This window comes from Dreissena polymorpha, chromosome 4, assembly GCF_020536995.1.
Source record: "Dreissena polymorpha isolate Duluth1 chromosome 4, UMN_Dpol_1.0, whole genome shotgun sequence".
Classification (NCBI taxonomy): domain Eukaryota; kingdom Metazoa; phylum Mollusca; class Bivalvia; order Myida; family Dreissenidae; genus Dreissena; species Dreissena polymorpha.
The window spans coordinates 140,576,220-140,603,827 of record NC_068358.1 but is presented as its reverse complement, the minus strand read 5'-3'; the positions used below and the strand labels follow the sequence as shown (position 1 = coordinate 140,603,827).

The 27,608-nt window shown below is 34.5% G+C and overlaps 2 protein-coding genes across 6 annotated transcripts in view; one reads left to right on the top strand and one right to left on the bottom strand.

The window, feature by feature from the left end:
• Window positions 1-34: 34 nt before the first annotated feature.
• On the bottom strand, window positions 35-25,088 carry LOC127876963 (uncharacterized). 3 transcript variants are annotated; one of them, XM_052422515.1, is made up of 15 exons: window positions 24,988-25,088; window positions 24,353-24,446; window positions 22,743-22,873; window positions 19,506-22,549; window positions 19,291-19,370; window positions 18,961-19,083; window positions 18,326-18,448; window positions 17,582-17,659; window positions 11,800-12,407; window positions 10,503-10,604; window positions 10,120-10,233; window positions 8,547-8,754; window positions 8,130-8,273; window positions 4,470-4,626; window positions 35-4,078 (listed from the first exon to the last, which is right to left on the bottom strand). In XM_052422515.1, the coding sequence occupies exons 2-15, from the start codon at window positions 24,435-24,437 to the stop codon at window positions 3,937-3,939; spliced, it is 5,139 nt and encodes a 1,712-aa protein (XP_052278475.1). In that variant the 5' UTR covers window positions 24,438-24,446; window positions 24,988-25,088; the 3' UTR covers window positions 35-3,936. The 3 variants fall into 3 exon arrangements, with proteins under 3 accessions (XP_052278475.1, XP_052278476.1, XP_052278477.1); XM_052422516.1 differs by having other exon boundaries at window positions 24,829-25,064; XM_052422517.1 differs by lacking the exon at window positions 24,353-24,446 and having other exon boundaries at window positions 24,829-25,064.
• A 36-nt stretch (window positions 25,089-25,124) lies between these two features.
• The window catches only part of LOC127876933 (tyrosine-protein kinase JAK2-like), a 79,208-nt gene continuing 76,724 nt past the window's right edge, over window positions 25,125-27,608 (top strand). For all 3 annotated transcript variants that reach the window (XR_008048159.1, XM_052422438.1, XM_052422439.1), the window contains exon 1: window positions 25,125-25,264. The gene's annotated coding sequence lies outside the window, so the exon portion shown is untranslated. The remainder of the gene's footprint in view (window positions 25,265-27,608) is intronic.

Here is a 27,608-nt window from a genome sequence, read left to right as displayed (position 1 = left end):
GACAATTTATGAGGGTTTTATTAAAACATACAAATTGTTATTTGAGCTTTTACTGGTCAATACTCGTTTGATTATATAACATACAGTTAATACGAACAATTATAAAACGAAGCTGCATTTAAAAAACATTAATTAGATATACAAAACTAACATTTATATTATTGATTTGTACCATGCATGGCAAGAATGTGGAATATTGGTTGTTTGTGGAATTCTAAATAAGCTATTAAAGTGATTATTCACTAACATACTAATAGTACGTGCAAATTTGCTAAAAAAAATAATCAAGAATTTCGTTTGACCGCAATGGCTGAGCCAAACAACGTTTATTTATATAAGTAATAAGTTAATCACATTCTTCAGAACAATGCACATCAAAATAATATGAATGATAATTCAAAGAAATTAATGGAACCAAACAAGATATACATGTATAAGATAATATAAGAATGTAAGAATATATCACTAAACAAAGCCATTCCAAGGTTGATGTCTTATTCCAATTTCACATAATACACATAATTCACATAATACTCTTTATATATATTTTACATTAATATATTTTCTTACAAAATGGAGACAATCAATATGAGCAATGAATTATTCCATTACACTTATATTATGTGTTTTGCTTGAAGGCATACACAGTTTGATTTTACTAAGGTGTCAACCCAAAACTTTTTTCCTAATTGAGTTTTTGATCATTTAAACAACAGTTTATAAAGTAGAAAGATAATGTTACATATGAAGCAAGATATTTTGCAAAGGAAATTAAAATATTCAATCAACATCTTTAATAAAGCGGGAAATAACATGTGCATAGTTAAAATTGTTAACTTGAAACGATTTACCGACTTCCCATTTTTAGATATAAGTGGAGCAAACATCATAAATTGCCTTATGACTTATGTCAACCCCCTGTCACCATCAACGAAGTTTAAACTATGTGATTTCAATCTCTAGCAGTAAGACATCAGCAAAAAATATTATGGTTAATTAAAATAACAATAACAAGACATGTGTTTGTCAGAAACACAATGCTCCCTATTGCGCCGCTTTGAAATATAATTTCAATATATCATTTGGCAAGTTTAGAAATTATCTCCTCTTTATAGCTTATTACTTCCCTTGGATTGCATTTTTTGACTTTTGACCTTGAAGGATGACCTTGACCTTTAAAGTTTTTTTCATATTATATCCTTTTATTACTTCCCTTGTGAAAATAATCTGTACCTGCCAAATGATATAAGATAGAAATTATCTCCTTTTAAAGCTTGTTACTTCCCTTGGAGTTTGTTCCCCCGCTGCACCTAACCTACTAACTCGTCTTTCGCATGAGACGTTAAACCGAGGTGCAGTGTACTAGGTGCTATACACCGGGCACTAAAAGACCCAGGGTGACCTCTGGAACGGGGTGTCTCCTGTATCTTGCACTATCCCCCGTAACCAACTAACACGTCTTTCTGGGGGCGATGGCCATATGGGGGACAATCCCGGTGCACTCGATAAAAAAAACTTATAATAGTTGGAGTTTGTTTTTTTACCTTTGACCTTAAAGAATGACCCTGACCTTTCACCACTCAAAATGTGCAGCTTCATGAGATGCACGCGCATTTCAAATGTCTCGCTGCTATCTTCAATATTGCAAAAGTTATGGCCAATGTTAAAGTTTTCGGACGGACGGACAGTTCAAATGCTATATGCCATATTATTGCACGCCACCAGTTTCTTTGAACTTCAGTCCTGGTGACCACAAAAACGATTTGCGCCGTTATTATTCCTCTGCAACCATCATGCCAATTTGCATGATCGTTGATCGAAGAGTTGTATTGGTATTGTGCGGGGACAAAACGGTCTTTGGTCCAGACAGACAGATGCAAAGCAATACCACATTCTATATTCCCGCTTATACGATATAATTATAATATGTTGTTCTCACATTTTTGCAGCGTGTTGGACGAAGTGTCAGTATTTTACTGGTAAACGTATATATGTATGTTATCATTTCAAAACAAATGTTGTGTGTTAGCTTTTTTTTCGCTGTGTCTAATGGAATACTATACACTGTAGTCCCAGTCATATTATTTTGAATTTCTTTACAATATTAAAATTGAACTTCTTGCTGAATTACGGTCATATAAAGCTGGACTGCACAATTTTTATATGTGTTAAATTGTAATATATTGATTAAAATATGTTACAATAACACAAAATAGGCAAGAAAAATTATACATTGAACACGAATTTCATAAAATGCTGCAAAGACAAATTAGCGCCTCGAGCCGATTGTGACAAATATATTTCGTACATATTTTCCTCCAATAACCGAAGCATTCGTCTTTTTATTAGGATCGAAGTTAGTGTTCGTGTGTCGTATGAACAGATATCGTTGCAGGAAATTAAACTGATCCGTAAAATGAATAAAAAACTAAATTTTGATTCACATCGTACATGCATGAAATACATTCTGGCGAATTCGACTGCACATACATTTTTTAGTTCAGAATTTAATACCTGGCTTATTTCGCATTTTCGACACACGGTATTCTTAATTTTTATTTTAATTTATATTGAAATATATGTTTAATAAGTTTTTTTACACATTTATAATAAATTCATAAATATTTAACAAAATCTTGCAGTCCCACTTCAATGTGTTATTATGCGCATTTTTCACTGCTGAATTGAGCTGAAAAGAATAAACAGGTCAAAAGAGTAAGTTAACATGTGGTATTTGACCAATTATCTGCAACTCATCTTGCTACCAGTTGTTTATAAACAATATATATTATATTCGATATTTTACATGACTGTCCCAGTCCTCTAAGCCGAGCGGAACTGCCTTTATATTAGGATCGGAGTTAGTGTTCGTGTGTCGTATGAATATATATCGTTGCAGGAAATTAAACTGATCCGTAAAACAAAATTGTGTCGTATGAACGAATCTACACTAAAACTAAATTTAGATTCACATCGTACATGCATGATCAGTTGTCAAACGAAAGTACGGTTGATATTCAAATGCATTATTTTTCTCTTTCCGGGATATTGTTTTAGTATGTTGATGCTGCATTAACAAATATATAAGTGTATACGAAGTGAAAACACCAAAAACAAGAAACCGTCAGAGACGGGTGATGCTCCCCAAAGTTTTTTTTGTCACAGTATTGCACTATATATTCAGATTAAAGGAAACTTCTTGAGGGCACAGTAGTTGGGGGGACAATACTTTTTGTATAGAAAATTTAAAAGGGCCATAACTCTGTGAAAAATCATCCGACCAGAACCCGCTGATAATATGCACATCTCATTTTGGTAGTGAAGCTTCCCATAAAGTTGAATTGAATTCCGGTCATTAGTTGCTGAGAAATAGCCCGGACAAGAATTGCACTATATGTACAGTTAATGGAAAATTTCAAAGGGCCATAACTCTGTGGAAATTCATCCGACCAGAACCCGCTGATAAAATGCACATCTCTTGGTATTGAAGTTTCCCTTAAAGTTTCATTGAATTCCGGTCATTAGTTGCTGAGAAATAGCCCGGACTAAAAATTGTGCACGGACGGACAGACGAAGAGGCGACTGTATGCTTATAAATAAATTTTGGGAGAGCATAATAAACAACGGTTGCGATAGACACCTATAAACATAGCATATACTGTTAAATGCGCATAATATCACTTTAATGACCAACTCCTGGCAACTGTAAGGTTAAAAAATAACGTCTCGTCAGAAAAATACAAACTTTTATAGAGTCAATATTTGAACGCACGGACGAACTGTATGTGCATGAACTTGTGAAACAAACTCAAAGATACGATCATCTATAACACAAGTTGCATTAGTAGTTTTACACCATGGGATTGTTGTTGATTAATATGCACTATACATTATTTTAAATTTGCGTTTCCTTGAAGATATGACTCGTGTACTTATTTATTTGTTCATTTCACAGCTCCCGCCGATGTCATGGTCGATAGTGATTGGAAAAGTCCAGCGTTTTTCATTCGGGTCTAGCGTATTTCTTACATTCATCTTCTCTGTATGTTCCTTTGTTCCATATGGATCATCGGGATCACTGCAAAGATATAAAAGCTTCAAGCCACGTTCTTTAAATATGTATATATCATGAATGTTACATATTTTTCAACTAGCAACGTGTACACATATTAAACATCATACACAATGGAACATTTGTAAACATAATTAAGTCGACTCACATGACATGAAAGACAAAGTTATATGAGTGGACGGTTTGCGTTGTACAGGTACCTGAGGGAGCATGACATGATCGGCTTTGCTTACAACTTGTACACTAATTCTAGTATTACCGTAGATCGACCATGCTTTCAACAGCATTGACGCCCATTTATTAGCAATTTTAATGGTTTGAAATCAGGGCTACTCATACATTAAAATAAATGAGTCCAATAAAAACTGCTCAAACAAACTTAAAGTATGTAACATACGAAATAACGACGTCTTGAATTCCGTTCGCTTTGTAGCGGTACAACTGATTGGTCCCATTCGGCCACCTCACAATTACTGTATTGTCTTTGAAAACGTACGACACACGACCCACCTTGTCCTTGCCACCGTCTTGGTTACCATAATCCCAATGAGGACCTAAACATGATTTTTGATAACAGTTCGAGTTTTACAACGCATTCCTGGTTTGAGGCATGTGCAAACCAATATGACGAAACTGTACACCAAAGAACATCAAAGAAAACATTTGAATAACAGTTTTCGAAACTAAACGAACGTTATAATGCATCGTTTTATTTATTTACGTTTGAAGCACTGTATAGAGTCTTATTTTTTCAATTGATATTGAGTTGTTTCAAATCATGGAACTAGGTTTTTTATATCACAATTTTGAAAAGCTATATCGAGGAGGTTAATCACTGCCGCCACCTCTTCTTTGGGATGAATCAATGAACGAGCCATTGATAAGTATGATGAGGCATTTATATATCGACATGAAACTCCTTGGTGCGAACAGAAGCAGCATGATTTTAACTGAAAGTATTTTATATAAAAAAGAAATGGTGGGGTACATGAAATATTTTCGGAATACTGAAAATTTAGTTATTGAATGTATACGGTATTAAACATTTCGGATGTAGATCATTCAGAATTTTGACTTGTTTATTTAACCTAAATGATCGATTGTTTATAAAAATATTTACAACTCCTTCTATTTTTGACTGGAACATGTTTATGGTTTGTATACTCTTGGAATAACTTATTAAATTATTTTCGTTTAAGAGTAATAAAAAAACACGAAACATTTTACAACAAATTTTATTTTACGACACATTTTTCAAAGTATATATAATGTATCTTAGCTCCTGTTCCTTGGCATTCGATCCACATCTTTTGAAATTTTTTTAGTAGATCGTCCTTAACACAATGTTTATATTGATGCTACAACTTAAATGTTTTGAAAGCAGCTGTGATTTTTTCATTAACGATATAAAAGGGTTCACATTTTTCTTTACTCGGACACACCCATCGATGTGTTGCTTCAAAACAGCACTGTGTCATATTGGTTTTATGTTTCTGTACATTATATGAAATATTTATCTTAATCTGAATCTGATTAATCTTCGCTGAATCGCACTGCCTGGTCATAAAGACAAAATGCGTTGAAAAACATTTAATACATTTAAAACCAAATCACTCTTAAGATTTCCACAACATTTTCGAAAACTTCCGCGCATAAGCGTCACATCGGAAGTAGCTTTGGCTCGTTTATTAAAGTATTTCCAAAGAGACGTGACGCCAGTGACAAACGGCTAAACTTGTGTTTAAATTCTATACAAATACGTCATTTGATTTATTGAAGCTGTGTTGTTTTGTGTGGGTGTGCTTTGGTGTGTGTGGGGGGGGGGAGGGGGGGGGGGGGGGGGCTTGCTTATCTTTCTTAAGCTGCTTTGTATAACGTGTTAGGTAGAATAACGATCAATAGTGTTTGTTTAATGCTTGCAATTAACAATACAATTTAATAATACTAGGACAGTATTTCTTATTGAAACGGAATAATTAGATCAAAGCTATTTTGATTATACTTAATAACATATGCTATGTGTTTATTTAACCGACATAATTTAAATTTATCTGTGCACAAATACAAAAATGTTATTTTATAACTATTTATCTAGTAGCTTGAATGTTTTAAGTTTTAAAATAATTGTGAAAACAACGGGTGCATTGCGCGTGCTTTAGATAACATCACCATTGAATCGAGTTCACTTGTTCAGTATGGTAATTAGTCGAAGCATCATGGTATACAGCTGTTTTCAGTTTTATACACGTTTTCAAAGTATAATTCGACAGGAAGATTCTTAATTATTATGTAGATTTAGGTAGCACATTTTTTAAGAAACTCATGAAACAAAGTTATGTAGTTTTGGATTGTTTGAGCCAACATTGCGGCTTCTTTCTTGACTTGCATGACAATGATCTGAATATTAAACTTTAAGATTCTAAATCACTAAAGCTTATTTACTTAAAGCCGAGATGTAGTTTAATTTCATCGTGCCTCGGAGAATTACAGTTCTGAGGAACTGGTAAGCAATTAAAATGCAGTTGAATTGAAATGTGTTCTCTTTTATTGAAGTCTCTTTTGAATTTTGATGCTACGAGTGTGCTTTTATTTTAACTTTAAAGGGGCCTTTTCACAGATTTTGGCATGTTTTGAAGTTTGTCATTAAATGCTTTATATTGATAAATGTAAACATTAAATTTTAAAAGCTCCAGTAAAATATCAAAAATAACATTTAAAAAAGGAAAAAAAAAGTAGCCCGCAGCAGGGCTCGAACCAGTGACCCCCAGAATCCTGAAGTAAAAACGCATTAGCCAACTGAGCTATCTTGCCAAGCTTACATAAGATGCGTATTTTATACCTTATATAAGCAATCTTCGTAGTTTAACAAATTTAAACGACAACAGCAGAACTCTCCAAATTATTCAATCGTTTCGCGTTGCAACGTTTTATAATTTTTAGGTTTTTAAATCGTCAAGAGATGCATATAATGGCTATATTAGACCATGGCAAATGTTCAGTAATACTGTTTCGTCACAAATATCATAACTAAACCGAAAATTTGCGAATCTGAAACAACTTTTTTTCAATTGTGTCAATTTACCAAACCGTGAAAAGATCCCTTTAGTGGTTGATTAAAAAAATCAAGGCCTATTGTGAGGTTTTGGCGACCTTAACCCGGTTTTATTTTATACTTTCCGGTGGTTTATAGAGAAATATCAGTGAATTAAAACTGATAATTTCACTGTTTCAAACAATGAAAATTATCAGTGAAAATTATCGATAATTTTCACTGTTTATGTTAAATGACGTCATTTTTTGGACGAAATGACGTCATTTTCCCAACGTAATTCTTTAGTCAAACTCGTTAACAATGTATATAAACTGTGAAATAAAGCATAAAATAAAAAGAAAATTTGTTGGGTTCGGTGGATTATCGATTTTAATTCACTCGTGATCATATAAAATGTATATTTTCACTCGTGGCTGCGCCACTCGTGAAAATATTATTTTCTATGATCACTCGTGAATTAAAATCGATAATCCACCGAATCCAACAAATATCCTCTATTTAATCCCAAAAGGCTGCGATTTGCATTGACCGTTCCAATGAGACGATTGCAATCTTGGTATTGGGGTTTTAGTTTTATCTTGTGTTTTTATTGTAACTAAATACTTGGTAATTGGTAATTTGCCTTATATAATGATAAGAATGGTCTCCTGCGACTTTAAGAGAAGTTTGACCTTTTTTGGACGTCTGAATCAATTTCAGAAATTACTCAAATAAATGAGACCTTTGACTCGGATTTAGCGATACTTTTTACATACAGCTAAATTCGCAAGCGGATATCACCAAAATAAATACTCGCTTATGGCCTAACTTGATTTACCAAATGAGAGTACATGTGTACATGTACATAAACCAATACGAGTACAAATTATGTTGTTTTATTTTTTCTAAAAATGCACCACTTATTGTGTGGCATGGTCTCAATATTTGTGTCATCACACAAGTTTTAATTCTGAAATACGAAATAATTTTTAAAATGGCAATCAATATATTTGCTTAGTAACGTACCTCGTTTTACAGAGTATCCGAGTTTAATTTGAAGTCCTGGCCAACAATCACGTGGGGTGTCTTCCGGAAGGACTTCGCATTTCTCATTTGAGCCTATTTTGTGAAAGGATGAACACCCGTTGTCCCAGAACACGAGAACTTTTTCTGATAAAATACATCAAATATTTTTTGGCATCGAATTTAACCAATCTTTAAACGTCTTTTCTTTGCAACAAACGTTCATATTTGTGAAGTATTAATAGCAAGTCGGGACTTTAAATAATTTCAAATAATGTTTTTCAGTACGACAATAACATATATACAACCTTAACTTGCTTCTAAAAATCAATATCATTGCCAAAATGTGCTCAAAAATACGCATTGCTTTTATTATGTATTTATTTATTTAAAATACATTCAACATAATTCATCACTGACCTTCAGCAATGGTGTGCTTGACGCACGTTCCTTTCTCAGAAAGTATCATCTTGCTTTCTTCCTCCAAGTCCGGACCAACAATGACTCTCGCACCTACTTCTGGAAGATTGCTTTTCTCAAATCGCCAACTGAACCACGGCTCTTTCTCCTCGGCGTTCTTTGCCACCCACTCCAGAAAACTGCGCTCACCAACTTTAAGCATTTCCGCCTATCGAGAATCAAAAGAATATAATGAATGGACAACAACCGGTTACAAGTCTATACACACTATTTACAAAATTACTAGCATGTGCGTCTAAGACTAATTGACTATCATATATACATTTGACAATATTTACGTGATTTTATTGTATAACGAGACTAATCCACACAATATGTGAATTTTATTTTGCATGCATTGAGCAACGGTTGCAATATTACAACATGCAAAAACCATCACTTAAGTGAGGGTCTTCCCGTAGGATTCCCACATTAAAAGCTTGAAATAAAACGTTTACAACATGTCCAAACGAAATTAATTGGGTTTTTCGATTTTAATTGAGTTAAGTAACCGATTTGGCAAATATTTCTGTGTCTAAGCATTTTGCCTGATTAATTAAACCCAAAATATGTCAGTTGTTTCCACAAACATCGAGAGCAAATTAGGGTAGGTATATCGGCTAAACTGTTTTCAAAATTGTTGACGCCGTCTCCTTTTTAAATAAATACACATTATAAGTTTGTTTTTAAGTTAAGCTTAAGTAAAAGAATAAAGCAACAATGGTAAAAAAAAATCTACCTAGAATAATAAACAAAGTTAAAGGGGCCTTTTCACGTTTTGGTAAATTGACAAAATTAAAAAAAGTTGTTTCAGATTCGCAAATTTTCGTTTTAGTTATGATATTTGTGAGGAAATAGTAATTATTAACATTTACCATGCTCAAAAATATCCATTATATGCATCTTTTCACGATTTGAAAACCTAAAAATTATAAAGCGTTGCAACGCGAAACGATTTAATAATTTGGAAAGTTCTGTTGTTGTCGTTTTTTTTTTGAAACTACGAAGATTTTTATATAGGTAAAAATACATCCGTTCATCGCATGAGCACGGATGTTCGGGTGGTATAAGAGAGAGACTTTTTACTCCAGGACTCCAGGGGTCACTGGTTCGAGCCCTGTTGAGGGTTACTTTTTTCCCTTTTTTAATTGTATCCTTGTTTTTTTTTAACTGGAGATTTGTAGGTCAAATTTTTAAATTTATCAATGTAAAGCATTTAATGACAAGCTTCAATACATGACAAATACTGTGAAAATGCCCCTTTAAGGGTTGGCACAAAAATAGGGTTAATGTAAACAAAAGGGCACATTTTTAAAGCCTAAAGTTGATTCTAGTTAAATAAATTATTTACCAACATTTTGCAATTTAGAGATGTCTCTTATTGTTATAAAGTGTATGTGTTATTTATGACAGATACCACTTAAACATAAAATAATAAATAACAGAATATCATGTTGATATATATATTAAGGCAAACATCTTTGTTTATATGCGTTACTGCCAGTCATTTGAAGTGGTTTATTTATAGACTCACCACATCGGAGTCGGTTCTATCCGGGTACAGGTGTTTAACTATTGCTGCGAATAAAGTGGGATCGAACTCTTTCTTTGCTGCGAACATCTGATTTGTAACTTGCCCAACAATATGCTAAAAGGGTCATATTTGCACGTTAAATTCATTATTACTAGATCAGATACAACTATACGTAAACAAAAATGAAATTTTATTTAAGTATAACAAAATACATTTAATTAAATTTCATATGCCATTGTATTTTTCCACCAAATATGCATAATGTATAACCCTAGCGTTGTTCCTTCAAAAAGGATATAAATAGCAACTTATATTTTATTAATACATTGTGTCACATTTCTATACATGCTTTATCTCAATAAATAACATTGTTTATTCCATACTAGATTGTGAGTTGATCTAGCAAGTTGATCAATCCCTTCATCTTGAATCTGGACGATAATTTTTTCTGTGTTGAAATTGGATTTGATTGCATCAAAACACAACTAAAAAAGAAACAAAATAATAATATACACATAGTTTTCGGGACACAAAATACGCATTAGAAGCAATAGTAAATATATGCAGTCTCCACGGCGCGGATGATTTTACAATGAACTACTTTCCTGCTCCCTGCAAGATGCTGATTCTCAGTGTTTTCAACAGTATTCTAGTCATAATGACTGCAAATTAACAATCCGACACTTGTCTGCAGAAGCTGGTTTACAAGTTCACACAAGTCCAAATTCTACTGCCAGTTACTGACAACTGTTTTACTTGACACATAGGTAAAGGTTGAATGGTCTTAGGGAATCATCAGTACTCTATATGTTATGTGACTATTGCATTATATGTATGGTCCAGAAGGTGGGTATATAATATCGGATACAGTCGGAAAACAATTGCATCAGCGGCTGCTATTTCAATGTGAGAGCACTCACACGGTATAATGAAAATGGTATAATTGAAATCTTCGGAAATTAAATCGTATCCTGTGGCGGAAATAGAACTTTAAGGACTGAGTAATTGTAAAAATAAATAGTTATGTTGAAAAACCTCCGAAACACAAATTCAAACAACAATATACATACTTTCTTAAATATAAGTATAGTAAAAGGATCTATTTTTATCTTGAAATCTTGATGGTCATTTTGAAGCATTTACCATTTGAAGAAATGGCCACTGGACGTAACAGCTGTCTATAATTTGGGCTTTTGATGAAAGGCACAATAATATTATTTACAAAAGATCCAGATGCATAAATATTAATAGCGCCGGAGGATCATAACGAACGCAAGGACTAAAGCGAGATGCGAGTGTAAATAAGAAAATATACTGGAACTATTAACATTAATTGCAAAGAAGACTTCACATATGTTTAGTAATTAATTGAATCAACCTCGGTCGGACGTTTGTTAAACGAAGACCATAAATTTTAAACAAGAGCCAGGAAATTTAATGATGTATGCCGAAGTTTATGACATTGTATTGATATTTTGATAAAAATGGCTATTCATATTGTAATGTTGTATTGATGCAGTGTGCATACAATGTTTTTTAGTCAGAATTTAAATCATGAACTTACATGCACCCCTGAATAGTAAAAACACTCTCTGGAACTTGCTACTTCTTGCATTTGCTTGTTGTACCAACTGTGTGATGTAGCGGTATGTACATACTAATGTGAATAATATGGCATACCTTGTTTGGCCCTTGTCCAATTGGAACAAAGTGCAGTTCGGTGTCACAATCTTCCCAAGACCAACCAGATATCGACGATGCTGTGTTTGAGATTAAAGAAGGAAGTTCGTCCTCACTGGTCTGACGGTCACGAACTGGCAAGATCACAAATCCATGCCCTTGAGGCCCCTGCATTGTTGATTCTTTAACAACTGACCCGTATTCCGTCCCCTTTTCCAGTAAACTTACCGCTTCGCTTTTATTTTCTGCAATTTGCTTTCGAGACGAGGATAAATTGCAACCAGCGTCTGAGTTATTTTGAAGTTCTGCTTTACTTGAATCGGCCAAAATCACATGAACATGATCACATAGTGTTTTTGAACTTTCCAACAACACGTCGGTGTTTATTAAACTGTTTGTGTCAGAATCGCATTTTTGCAAATTTATTTCTATTCTATCATCATGCGGTTCAGTGATTTCTTCCGGTGAATTATCTCTGTTATCACTTGACACATTTGGTTCACCCAAAGGATTTGGCACATACCACTCATGGAAATCTATCTTTCCAGACGAAATAACAATTATTCGATTATCCAGGGTAACGCCATGCGCAGATTCAGTGTTTCTGTCTACAAGCATAATCACACGAAACTTTTAATCAAGTTTTGCATGTTATATGAACTATAGCAGCTACGTCCTACTTCTAAATAGTACTGCTTCTGCCAAGTTATATTGTTGTTCTTTTACATATACAAAATATTGGACAATACTTATAAACAAGAGGGTCTGAAATGCACAAAGTCGCTCACCTGAGATTCAAAGGAACTGACCTGTTCTGTGCAGCCCAGGATGTCAGAACAAAATGTTCTTACCAACTTTCATGACTAGTTAACACCCTGGCAGCCTCGTCTTTCTACAGACCAAAACCATTTTCGTACACATCCAAGATATCCTTTAAACAAATATTCTGACAAAGTTTCATGAAGATTCATAAAGCCATATAAGGAAAATGCCCAGGCCCCTGGTGGCCATATTTTTCAAGCAACTTGAACCATTTTCGAACTTGTCCAAGATACTATTGGAACAAATCTTCTGACAATGATGCATGATGATCGGACAATAATTATGGCTTCTAGAGTGTTAACAAGGATTTACTACGGATATAAGGAAAAGAAAAATGTCACGCCCCCTTGGCGGCCATGTTTTTTCACCAACCGGAACCATTTTTTAAACTCATTCAACATATCATTGGAACAAATCGTCTCACCAAGTTTCATGATGATCGGACAATGAATGTGGCCTCTAGAGTGTTAATAAGGTTTTACTCAAGCAATATATAGCCATATTAGGAAAAATGCCCCGCCCCCTGATGGCCATGTTTTTAAACAACCGAAACCATTTTCGAACTCATCCAAGATATCATTGGGACAAATCTTCTGACCAAGTTTCATGAAGATCGGAAAATAAATGTGGCCTCTAGAGTGTTAACAAGGTTTTACTATAGCCATATAAGGAAAAATGTCCCGACCCTTGGCGGCCATGTTTTTTAACCAACCGGCATCATGTTTTAACTCGTTCAAGATATTATTGGGGTGAATCTCCTGACCAAGTTTCATGAAGATCGGAAAATAAATATGGCCTCTAGAGTGTAAACAAGATTTTACTATAGCTATCTATAGCCATTAATGGAAAAATGCCCCGCCCCTTGGCAGCCATGTTTTTCAAGCAAATGCAACTATTTTTTAACTCATCCAAGATATCATTGAGACCAATCTTCTGACCAAATGTCATGAAGATTGGACAATAAATGTGGCCTCTAGAGTGTTAACAAGGTTTTACTAAAGTCATAAATAACCATATAAGGAAAAATGCCCCGACCCCTGGTTGCGATGTTTTTAAAGCAACCAAAACCATTTTCAAACTCATCCAAAATATCATTGGGCAAATAATCTGACCAAGTTTCATGAAGATCGGAAAATAAATGTGGCCTCTAGAGTGTTAACAAGGTTTTACTATAGCAATAAAAGGAAAAATGCCCCGCCCCCTGGCGGCAATGTTTTTCAACCAACCGGCATCAATTTTACACTTGTCCAAGATATTATTTGGATGAATCTTCTGACCAGGTTTCATGAAGACCTGACAATAAATGTGGCCTCTAGAGTGTTAACAAGATTTTACTATAGCCATATATAGCCATATAAGGAAAAATGCCCCGCCCCTTGGCAGCCATGTTTTTCAAGCAAACGTAACCATTTTCAAACTCATCCAAGATATTATTGAGACAAATCTTCTGACCAAATTTCATGAAGATTGGACAATAAATGTGGTCTCTAGAGTGTTAACAAGGCAAATGTTGACGACGCACGACAGACAAAAGGCGATCACAAAAAGCTCACCATGAGCAAATTGTGCTCAGGTGAGCTAATAAAAGCGTTATATGGAAGTAACAAAGTTAACATTTAGAATTATATTGGAGTAACACACTTGAATAATCAAAGCAGAAAAAGTAGACAATCATTTCGCCCGCCGTTAACTCTTTGCCCTTAAGTGTGGCCATATAAGGCCTTTTGCAACCTTCCTTAATGTGATAAGCATATTAGTCGTTTTTCATGAGAAGTCTTCAAAAAGTGCACGCTAAATATAGAACAGACAAAAACATACAAATATTCCACAATTACGCTTAAAAAAACAGAATGTTTGCTGCAACTTTGCGGCAAACGTTTTTGTTTGCGGGAAGGTTTGCAAGAACTTTGCAGGACTTTGCGGCTAACCGCAAAGTTTCTGCAAAGTTGCCGCAAAGTTGCAAGAACTTTGCGGCTAGCTGCAAAGTTTGCAAGAAGTTAGCAAGAAACTTTTTCAAAATATTAGTGTTGCAGGAATTTTGCAAGAAACTTTTATTAAAAATATTGACATTGCAGGAACTTTGCAAGAAACTTTGATATAATATTGATGTTGCAGGAACTTTGCCAGAAACTCCGGATTTTATGACAAAATGTTTATGCCCTACATGTCAATATCAGAATATGAACTGAGTTTGATCCTATCAGAATACTGTTGTAAAAACTCTTTACACTGGCTTACTATAGTATTAGTAGTTTTCTTAGTAAAAATGGGCATACTTTCAACAAAATGCATCAGAGAGTTGCCTACTCTTGCCTGATTTAAATGTGAGGTCATGATTGTAAACAACTGCGTAACATTACAAACAATAAAATATGTCAATGGACTAAATAATATTTCAAAGTAGCATTAAGACAAGAATGCAGAAGCTCTGGCGATTAGTATGATAGCTCTCCTTATTCTTTGAATAGTACGTAAAGTTAAATAGGGAAATAATACAAAAACATTAATTGTATGGTTAAGTATTTTTATTTAAAAGTGCAATCTTTTTAATTTCCATTGGTATGAAAATGTATTTACAAAAATTAATTCAGTAGAATCCCTTCCATATTTTAGAGTTATTCTTCAGACCACAAAACACTGACAAAGGATGCTGGACGTTCGACTTCAGGTGCTTGACGAATACTATTTTTAAGTAAAAAAGGGGAATAACTCTTACAAATTCTTGACAGAGTTGTCGCCTCAAGTCAATAAAAGTATATAGGTCATCGAATTATAATGTGCATAAAGTTTCTAGTTGAAAGATTTGATAGTTTTTGAGAATCTAAGTTGAAAATTGCCATTATAGGTATGTACTAAGTCAAAACAAGGGTAGATAACTTTATGAATGCAGGTCACAGGGTTACCAGCCTTGCCACTATGAAGTGGACAGATGCCCTGGGTCCAAATTTGAAGTGGATATCTAGAACAGTTTTTAATACAAAATTGACTTTAATTTTTTTTTTCTAAATTTTGACCTCACACGTGCCACTGTATATTTCAACTTGTAACAGTAAATAATATACTAGTATATAATACTACAATTTTCTATCGTTATCCCAGATTTTAAAGTTTCCTCTTTAGCCAAAAATCTTAACAATTCACGCTGACTCAGATGGCAGATTGAATACAATAGCTGCACTTTTTTCTTGCAAACATTCCCACAAACAAAAAAGTTTGCCGCAAACATTCTGTTTCTGGAAGGGATCTCTTCTGATTGGTTCATTGCAGATTGTGAGCCAAATTTGAATGTGTAAACATGCATAGATCCACGCAGGACCTGTTACTGGGTTGAAATGTAGTTTGAAAGCAATGTTTGGACTTTTTAAAGTTAAAGTTTGAACAATATCCTAAAATACTGACTTTGATGAACATTCTTAAACAATTAAGTAGAATGTGGAAATCAACATTTTGTGTGTCAACAAGACTAAAGGAGGAATTCTGTGAGTTATGAAGTGGCCCTTTTGGAAATGCTTTGAACTATTAAACAGGTTTGTATTGTTTTTCTTATAATGTTAAGTTTAATTTAATGATATTGTTTAACAGTTTCAAATACCTGTTTTGATGGGGTAAAATAAATGATGAAACAAATTATCTTTGCAGTAGGTCACATAAAAGACATTAAGTCAGTCAAATTTATGTATCTTTATCTTACAAAACCAACATAGTTGTAACAATCAATTGCTTAATCAGTGACCAAATGAAATGGCAATGTAACCAATACTTAGATTTATTTATGAATAACTACTCTGCCACGAAATGTTAAGCCTTTTTTTCACTTACATGTATAAGAAAGCTATTGCTATCGCTTAAAAGGTGTAAAGCAAAAACTTAATATAAAATAGTTTGTTACTTAATCAAAATTATACAATAGTCAATCAAACATAAAACTTTTCTGTTTTAGTTTTATGTTTTGTGAAGCATTCATATGACATTTCTAACATTTACAAAAGAAAGCTATATATTTGTATGCTTGAAATTTCATTTACAGAACATTCACCATGTGACAACTTTGCAAGAACTTTGCGGCAACTTTGCAAGAACTTTGCGGCAAAGTTACCGCAAAGTCCCGTATGCAAATGAAGTTTGCGAGAACTTTGCAAGAACTTTGCGGCAACTCTGCAGCAACTTTGCAAGAACTTTGCAGCAAATGTACCGCAAACTTCCATATGCAAATGAAGTTTGCAGGAACATGGCAAGAACTTTGCGGCAAATTTGCAGCAAACTTTTACCATGTAAATTAAGTTTGCGGCAAAGTTGCTGCAAACCCATATGCAAATGAAGTTTGCGGCAAAGTTGCCGCAAAGCTCATTTGCATGGTAAAAGTTTTCAAGAAAGCATGTTTGCGGCAACTTTGCTGCAACTTTGCTGCAAATTAGCAAGAACTGTTTGCAGGAGGCCTGTTTTTTTCGGTAAGGTTAATTGCGAATTGACCTTTACTATGCGTAACTCGCTAATGCCTTCTGCACAACGTCTCAAGAAGAAAAAAGATGCAAAGTTTTATTTCGAACAGGGGATAGGAATATACAAACAGACGAAAAACGGACAAGGCTTCAAATTTTAAACATAAAAGTTTGATTTCGACATTGTTTTGGCATGAAAGCCCGTTCCTTCAGCACATCATCTCGTAAGTCATAAAATACATTAAGACGCGCATGGTATGTGAGCAAAAACAAAATTGATTCTAAAATTTTTGACCATCAAATGTGCAATTAACCGTGGATTACCAAAATTGATTCATATCATCTGCAACTTGTCTAAAGGACCAACAAATTCAACCATAATTTCATTACAATTATTCAAAAGGTTTGCAGAAATGTAGTGGCCACGAAATTATTAAGGACATACGGATCGACGGACGAACGAATGACATTTCAATAACCTGTATCATGGATTAGAAAATATATAGATCTAAGTAACTTACACTTAAACGAAGTTAGACAATACATGGAGAGTGCCAGTGCCGGCAACAATAAACACGGTCCCCCAAGCTCGATGGTATCTGAAATAAAGATCATGAGACAAAGTAATTATTTCAGAAACTGCCATTTGGTTGCGTTGCTTTTGACTGATTCCGGTAACAACCTCGTGGTTAAATTCATACATACGGTATTAACGGGCACTACTGACTATAATCCTATCAATAAGTTAAAAAGTGCAAAAGTCAGTAGAATTCTGCTACTTCTAGTCACAAGATCATCGATGATGATGCAACGACTAAATACATTTGCCGGTTGGTAAAAAGTATCAATGTACCCAACACTCTGGACCCAACCGGCTATTTATTGCATAAGGTAGCTCGTTACGGAGAATCCGGAGATGACGAAGTGTTACGATTGTGTACCCAACACACGCACACCACAGGTTAACAATAAGAACATGTGCTGTTAATGTTTACTTCTGTTGATTAATCATACTAAACTAGTATTGTTTTGGTAGTCCATGTTTACAAATATAAACGCAAAGTAGGATAGAAACCTACAATGCGGCCCTTTACTTATTGAAAAGAACCAACTGTAAAGCAAAGAGCCAAAAAAAGCAAATGCAGTGGACAAGACATACACATACACATCAAACACACACACATGAACACAAGTGGGTCATTGCCCTGCAATGGTCAATGCAATGAATTAAACCAGTTTTTTGAAGCTCTAAGCCTCACACTTACCGATTGCCTTTTCAACACAACAATAATCAGTTGTGAGATGCACTTTCACCTCCATTGCCTGGCCGACAACAACAAGTGCCACGTATTCTTCTATTTGATGTTTGTGCTTAACACTTGCTATACCTGAAATCATAAACATATATATTTTGATTTTCACCAAGCAAGTTTTGAAATACTTTCTTTGGAAATGTGTTCAATTTGTTACTGTAACAATAGTTGTATACATTAACTGTAAACGATTACAAAACAAATATTCTACAGACATTACAACGTGTTCAAACATGATCAATCATTACGTTATATCGGACCTGCCATCAATCGACTATAGTTATACAAATCGCAGTGCTGATGAACATTGAAAATAGTAAATTATAACAAAATGAACAGAATCGCTTTACTAACACGCAACTTTATCCACTTAATGATAATCCTAATCATGTTTGCTACTTTCATTAATAAAATTTATTTTAAAAAAGTATGCAAATTGCTATGTTTCATTAGTGACTTTTTTAACTTGGCACCAGCAAATTAGGAGATCGTCAATGTGAGCCCTAATGCATGATATCAGTAATTAAAAACATAAACACTGTATAACACTATTTACAATAATTCATAGATATATCATCACAACACACAATCTAAATAACGATGGAGACTATCCAACGCCTGTCGCCACGGTTCCCCTGCCATATGATGTGAGGCATCGACACACAGCACTGTTGCCCTAAAGCTCCTCGGTAAATCAGTTATTTGTAAACCTGAAATACAATACATGCTCAGCAGAAATTAAATAAGTTTCAGTTTCAATCTCATCAAGAAAATAAACCCGATGCATTTTGCTAAACATGAATATGTTTCTGAAGTTGAGATTTTTGAAGCTGATGTATGTATTTAGAACGTTAAAAACTCAATATTTGCACGTATAAAAACCATATATTTATTTTATACATGGTCGTAATAATTACACTTTTGTAGCTGTAACTGCATAAACTTCTGCCAGAGCACGTCGTTCTCTTTGCATTCTGGAGTCGGAGGCTGTGTTTCACTAAATATACATTATAAAAGACAAATTTAAGTTTGCTAACGCTTTAATCGATATGTGTTACCGCTTCATTACAAATGTGTATTTAAATTAATAAATAAATTGTACATACATACATTAATTAATATACATTCGTACCATATGTCTATTTCTTTTGCATCTGTGTTTGATACCGGGGTCTCTACAAAGCTCTTTATTTCAGACTGTGGCAGTTTTCCGCCTACCGCTTCATGAGAATCAGTATCTTTACCAGCTGTTTCCCTACTTAGCATTGCATTAAGAACATTATTTCGACTGTTTTCTCCAGGTAGTTCTGCGTTTACAGGAGAGGAGCTTCTGCTGCTGTTGATGCTGCTATCGCTATCACTAGGCATATCGTGATCACCAATCTCGTAGAAGCTGCGAACGAAGTCTGAGATACGTTCACCATCCCTAACGACATCTTGACTTTCTGCATTGTGCAATCTGTTGTTCGGAACACGAAGAAAAGGCAAATCGATACCAGGAAGTCCAAGACCACGCAGAAGCCTTTCTGTATGCCCATGTATACCTTGAAGACTATCTCCTAAAGTGACACCTGTTACCGGATTAGATCCTTGGTGTGCACTCGTCCTTGATTCCGAGTTTGTTGATACAATGGTGTTTGTCTTTTGTACTTGTTCCTTAGCACGATTTCCCAATTCCTTCATTACTTTTAATCTGTTGTCGTCCTCCGACGCAGGCGTGGTTCTTTTGAGATAAATTGCGTCGGGGTTTGTGTCGGATACCAAGTTTCGAGCATGTACCTGTAAACTTGAAGTTGAATCATGTCCAAAGTGCGATGGCTTTGGATCAATTTGCAAATCGTCATCACTTCCAGATTCACGATTGCTATCTAGAACTTTCTCACAAGTTAAATCGATCTTATCTTCCATAGCTTTGTTATAAGTGTCATGTGTGTTCTGAATCTGTACTTCAGAAATGCAATTTCCAAAATGTTGTTCACCTATGACTTCATCGCTGCATTTATTTCTACCACTGTCAACATCTAGTTGTATATTTCCGGCACCGTTTAAAGCTCCGGTTAGAAAACTTGTTCCGGACTTAAAATTTTCTCTTTTACTGGTTTCTCCTTTACCAAATTCACCGAATACAACATTTCCATCACTGAAACAGGGAATCTGTATTTTGCGAAATTCTCCTTTTTCTTGTATTTGTCTTTCTTTGGATTCCATTTCATGACCATTACCTAAACCAAGATCATTTTCGACGGTAATTTTCGATAATGCTGTTGAGTTTGCATTTGAACTTTGTGACACTGATGTATTTAATAAGTCAATTTTATTTTTCTCATTGACGGAAAATGTGTGACCACATGCCAAATCAGCACCATTCGTTAAAGGTTGACTGGTTTGATGTCTCAACTCATTTTCGTTCTGAATTTGTTCTTTTCTGATATGAAACGATGCCGAACAAACTGCACGCCGATCATCGTCCTCGATTCGTAATGGTATGCATTTCATTTTCTTGGAACCCACGGAGCAAAATTCCTTGGCATCCAAAACACATCCATTTAGTTTTGCAAAATCGCTGGTCTTCGATTTTGCAATCAAATTTTCTAAAAAGTCACACTTATAAGACACATCCACTTCTTTAACGTTCAGTTCAAATTGTCCTTCGATTAAACTAGTTTCGGAATGCAACGACGTTGAGTTGCTGTCTACAACATCACTAAGTTTCTCGAATTTCCTGTCAGCTTCAAGCGACTCGTCGCAATCATCGCTCGAATTTAAATCATTGTCATTCATTTCATTTGCATAATATTTATCTAGTTCAGATGGCATTTGAATCCGAGCAATCGAGTCTGTACAAATGGTATCGATACTTTCCTCAAAACCAATTAACTTTAGCCCTTTATCAATAGGCAATTGAAACCTATATGTTAATCGATTGTCATGGGCTATTGGCGTTTTAACAGATGCCAAATATTTGGCAAATGTCCCTTGTTTGCTTACTATTATGTCCCATGGTATTTCTTTACCAAACATTTGTCTGTATCTGAACGAAGCCAGGTGCGGCTTCCGTAACATTTCTGTGCATTGAAAGATGTGTACCTTTCCGAATAATAAGCAGCCACATATGTCTCGCGACTCTCGACAATTCTCACAAATTTCAATAATTTCAGAATCCATGTCTTGTCGCTCAACACTGATTTCTTCGTTATTTGTAGAAACGTGTTCGTAACTCTTAGGCTTCTTTTTATTTATTTTTAAACTAGTACACATTTTCATTTGTGTTTTTTCTGTAGTGTCAAAGGTTCTACTATGAGTGTTTTCTTCACGCTTCATGTGATGTGGAAACACTGAATGAATGATATTTGCATATTCATTAGGCGTTTGCGGTTCAAGGAATGTAGCGGAAACATTTGTAGCTGATTCTCTACACTGTTTTTCTTCGTCTGTTATTTTGAAATGCTCTGAAATTCCTGTCGCAACAGAACCGGTATAAAATCCAAAATGATCTTCAGTAAACTCAAGTTCATCTTTAACATCGTCAGATTCAGCACAACTTTCACTTGCTGATAGTGGAGCATTATCTTCACATCTTGATTGACCATTATTTGTGACAACATCACCTGCATGTGAACTACATTCGCCAGGACGTTCAATATCCACGCTACCGTCTGAAAGTGAATCTACTTCACTGGTGATGTCCATCACTTCTGGCGACATAAAGTGCTCTTTTTTTTTACCAAGACGTTTCGGCCCATATCTTTTTGGAGATGCGCCTTTGCTTTTATCTGGGAAGAAAATGACATTAGGTAGAATCATATTCTCTTTCTTTCTACCTATGTCCAAAATCGTCACAGTTCTGTTATCCTCATCTCCCCTTGTCACTTTTCTTTTTAAAACACCCTCAGAATCAAAACTTAGTGGTAAGGCACTTGTACAGATGGCATAACTATTTACATAACCATCGTGCGGAGAACTTATTGTATCATCAATGTTCTCATTATTATTTTCAGATGTATCTTCCCTAAATGCAACATTCAAATCCACCTTATGCTCTTCCCGTAAAGTATGCCGCTCATAGGAATCATAATCTCTGTCTGTATTATAGTGTAATTGAGTTTCGGGTTCTGGTTCGTTTATGTTGATATTTCCCGTTTCAGACTTCGGTTCATCAGATTTGGTAGGGTTTAACTAAAGTATGAAGGAAACTAACATAATTATGACCGTTGATCGATGGTATTTTATGCGTATTTAATCATGAATATTTACGGCGGTTTTAAAAAGGGTATCAATAATTGAAACCATGTTTGTTATTCCTATTTTTATTGAAAGTTTGAATTTCTATGTAAATATAACAAGCAAAGATGTATAATTTGTAGTGTACTTCATCAGGAAGCCCAGAGGTTATCAAGTCCGCCTCTTGTTCTTCTTTTGCCTCTTCTACAGTTGGTGCATTTGAATCAACAGGTGACCCAATATCATTAAAATCCATGAAGCTTATTGGTCTGTTGACGGCTGTCAATAATGAAAATATTTGCATATAAGCGACACATTCAAACATGGCTTATAGCATGCAATACGAAAATGCTCGACTTTTTGAGACAGTGAAATGTCCCCGCTAAATGCTATACCGGCGAAAGAAAGTGAACGGTATGACGTTATGGATGTCCTACTGATAATTACGTAATCCATGTATATATCAAAATTGTCACATAGTTATAATTCCTTATTTATTATTAATCATGACGGCTTGGTCGTTTAATGGAAGGTGCAGGACCGCTTCTTTGTATGCTAAAGTGAGTTTGAAATAGGGTTAATTGAGATACCAACACGTTGAAAAGCTACACTTGGAAATGGTGTCTTTAAACAAAGAATACCACTGCATTTTGATCGCATATTGTCTGTCTGTATGAGGCAAATGAAAATGTGTCCGATTATAGTTTTAAACGTGATATACCTCCAAATAAACGTGCATATGTTATTCTCTAGTTGTGTGCCCTTAAGCTCCAACCAGGTTAATAAATATAATACTCTGTGTGTTCCTATTGTAAGATTAATTTATGTTGTGCGGTTTTCATAGCAAGTAGACGTCATACGCATTGAAACATATGCGTTTCAAAACGTGTTTGACAAATTAACAATTCGGAACTTATCAAGTAAAGTTCTTGAAATATCGACTTTGAATCGATAATAAGGTTCTCCGAGGGGTCGACAGCAGGAAATAAGTACGTTATAAATCGGCATTGTTTTGTTTCATTGTTATATATTAAAGGTTGAAGAAGTACAGTCAATAGCAACCCTTTTAGCATGAATTAGCGATACTGAGATCTTAAGCCAATATGAGTTTACATTTTCGTTATTTTTCAAATAAGTGTGTGTATATTGTTTGTTACTTCGCGCTTTTGTTTTGCTTTTTTTTCAGGGTCCCTTTTATCGAGTTAATTACTTTTAAATGATGTCATTTCCCTTCTATTAAAAGTTACCATTGGGCCCACCTTCCACAGTTTCATATATTCATTCTCCTTATGTCCTCGAAAATGGAAGGCTATGCCTTTTTCTAATCAATGTAATAGTATTCTATATTCTACAAACCATTACACTTTCTGACAGAAATCACGTTTAATAATTAGTATTCTTTAATAGATTAAACTTCCGATTGTAACCACAATGACGTGAGAATATGAAACTGTTTTGTTCTTTCAAATGCCCTTTTGTGGGCAAACAAAAATACAATAATGTTTTAGCATCTTCTGTTAAACATTTCAATCGTTTCAGCATACCAACATGCACTTTACCAATCTACATGCAAACAAAAACAGTTTAAAAGAAAAGAGTGTGTCATTTTTACACACTCACTCAAAGAACAAGAAATGCATTAATTTCAAGAACAATTTACTTTATTGTTCGTACATTTAAACCATATGTATTGTAAAACACCATGTAAAACGTGTTAAACGGGTATTATAGCTTTGTACTACATTTTTCCATCAATACCTGTGTTTGTTTTAGCAATATCCTCGTGGTCCTTCTTGCTTCCATTTGTCCCCATTTTTTTTAGTTTAACGACGAAATATCTCATGCATTAATTCTGAAAACAATTTAAAATCCGAACCTTAATTGTATTATTGATTTGTTTTTACAATTCTACGGTGGACCCGAGCTTTCAGACTTGTATTCGTGTTTCGTATAAACGAGCTGAAAATAGTTACAAGAATTAGACCTACTCTCCTTATACTGTTCCCGGAGCATCATAACTACTTTTTTGTAGGCGTTATAAAGTGGGATTAAATTTATCTTTAAAATGAAAACATGTTGTATAAACACTTTCAAATAATTACATGCTTAAAAATTACGAAAAGTAAGCCTCGTATTCCGTAATAAACACTATTCTATAAACTAGCCAGTACGTTAAAATCCTGTTTCTGGTAATACCATTTTACACTGAACGTATTTTCCAAGTCAATGCTTACCTGTTCTGTTATGTCAATATCTAAGTAAAAGGAAAAAAATAGGAGTTTCCCACATATGTTGTACTTTATTTTTAATTGGCATATAAGCAAGTCCTACTTATAAAGTATCCATACTGTATTCAACAATTACTCAATAGTTGTATAATGTACATAATATACCTGTTTGATTATTAATTAAAAGTGTATCAATCAATTTATATCATTACTAAAGCGAAACAGGATATCGAAAGCGAAACCAGAAAACTCAAGTTAGATGTATGTAGCCATTGGTATTAGTGATAATTAGCCTATTTATTGGCTCTTGTGACGACAACAACAACAACAACACGTATTTAATTTCAATAAATCATTAAATTAGATCTATGATCGTGGGATAATATGTAAATTTGAAGCAGATGTATGCGATTGTGTTTACACGTATAACAAGTTTTTACAAGTAAGAAGTTGTGTTTATATAATATCGAAAAACTTCTCAGATAATGATACATAATCGGATGAGTTGTTTTTCGGATGGATGTGTAGACGAACGTAGCTATAACAGTTAGCGTTCCGAATAATATTAAACTGCCAAAACACACATCGTTCTAAGACTTTAATCAAGATAGGAATTTATATAATTGTTTTGGTATTGCTACGGTTTGACAATTAATGCTCATTGCGTTTTCCCTAATTACATAAATGGTACAATTAAGGTTCATGGGGGGGATAAAATTCATTTAAAATTCGCTTTGGTTTTTCTTCATTCAATGTGGTACAATATGGTCAAACTATATATCATTTTAAAGCTAAAGACGGATAGAATAACATAAACACATTTTTGACATTCAATATTTGTGTGCTTTATTCATATTTTGGTTTAAAACCAATACATTTTTACACTAATTTACAAAATCTCAATCTAAAGTTAGGAAGGATATGCACTACCTTAAGTTGAATAAAAACAAAGCTATATACATATACAAGGTCAAGTTAGCAACATTTCACAGAAATTATTGTCATAAAACAACAAATGAGTTTTTATTCAACTGCCTATTTTGGATAAATTTCCTAAACAAAGTTCTAAAAATAACTAAAACGTAACTACTTTTTAAAAACTAAGTATGGTGGATAGTAAGAGTCACAATTCTTCTTCAAAGGCTTAACAATTTTGTTATTTACCTCTCAACCAAATTGCAAATTTAAAATCTAAAATTGAAATAGATTGCAGACGACATATAAAATTGTAAAGAATTATAAAGAAATTGGCAAACCGATTGATTTTATATTTCGATTACTTCTACCCATTTTGAAAGCGTGGCCCTCGCTGTGCTCCGTAGAAAAACGTGCAAAACAAATCGGTCGAAACCACGTGCAGTAATGAGAAAACCGGGTATGTGTATACACATACCTGAGAAAACACAAACATATTTTGACAGTTGGTTCGCAACTAGTAAAACAACTATTAACATTAATCAGCAAGAGATCACACTCAATAACAGAAATGACCACGTAGAGATATCATCACTTACCCTATTTAAAATATTTTCCAGCTGAAAATTGTCCCCCACACGTCTTTTTTAGTTTATTTGTATTGTTTTTTCTGGAGCTGAAGTGCATCTCACAGAATATCCATCTAACTTCCGTTGTTTTCACTTTCGTTATTAAAAACTTTGTTTAAAAGAATTATTTCTCCTTTTAGATTGTTAAAGCGATGTGTTATTATATATTATCAATAGAATAGTATACCGTGATGAATTTAACGGAGTTACGTATCGATCTTTCTGTCAGTCTGTAAGCGTACTATTTTATGCGCAATAATATAGGTATGGTGATTCGACAACAATTGTAAACATTGGTGAAATGCTTCTTACATAGTTATTCTTTTGAGTGTTTATGAGGTCTGATCGTGCAGTTTGCAAACATCAACGGAAAGATTACAATCCAATGCATTTGTCATCGTCAACCGTTTGGAATGTCAATTAGGCGATGAGTTAGTTTGTAGCATGTTTCTTTCTATGTTATGAATTTACAAATGGCTGCCCCCATGGTGATGAAATGACATGTGTACGAGTTTTGATATTTCTAGATATGTAAACTTTTTTTACTATTTAAGCGTAACTTGCCCTCGTCAATGTCGATATTATTCACTAGTTATATAATTTTCCGCCGAAATACGTGGAATATACATGATTCAGATTTTTGAAAATAATGTATATTTATCCCCACGCTTTTTGAAAAAAAGGTGGGGATATTGTGGTTATCTCCGCCGTCCGTCCGTCCGTCCGTCCGTCCATCTGTCCGTCCGTCCGTCCTGGCCACTATCTCCTCCTACACTAAAAGCACTAGAACCTTGAAACTTACACACATGGTAACTATGAGCATATGTGCGACCCTGCACTATTTGGAATTTTGATCTGACCCCTGGGTCAAAAGTTATAGCAGTTGGGGTGGGGCCGCGTCAGAAATTATCACTCATTTTTTTAGGTTATTTTACATTTACTTCTTTATTTCTACACCGATTCACTTCAAATTGATACTGGACCTCTCTTATGACAATACGGTCAATCTCAACCATGCATGGCCCCATTCCCAACCCTGGGGCGCCCCGCCCACATAGGCCACACCCACCAAAAATTTCCATTTACTATAATTTTTTCATTTCTACACGGATTCACTTCAAATTGATACTGAACTTTTGTTATGACATTAGGGTCAATCTCAACTATGCATGGCCCCAATCCCAACCCTGGGGCGCCCGCCCACATAGGCCACACCCAGCAAAAAATTCCATTTACTATAAT

Coding starts and splice junctions, on each gene's coding strand:
- LOC127876963 (XM_052422515.1), bottom strand. CDS start 24,437: ATGAGATATTTCGTCGTTAAACTAAAAAAAATGGGGACAAATGGAAGC. Junction 19,371..19,505: donor GCAAAAGAAATAGACATATG/GTACGAATGTAT, acceptor ATGTATATTTAG/TGAAACACAGCCTCCGACTC. Junction 18,449..18,960: donor TCTCCATCGTTATTTAGATT/GTGTGTTGTGAT, acceptor TTATGATTTCAG/GTATAGCAAGTGTTAAGCAC.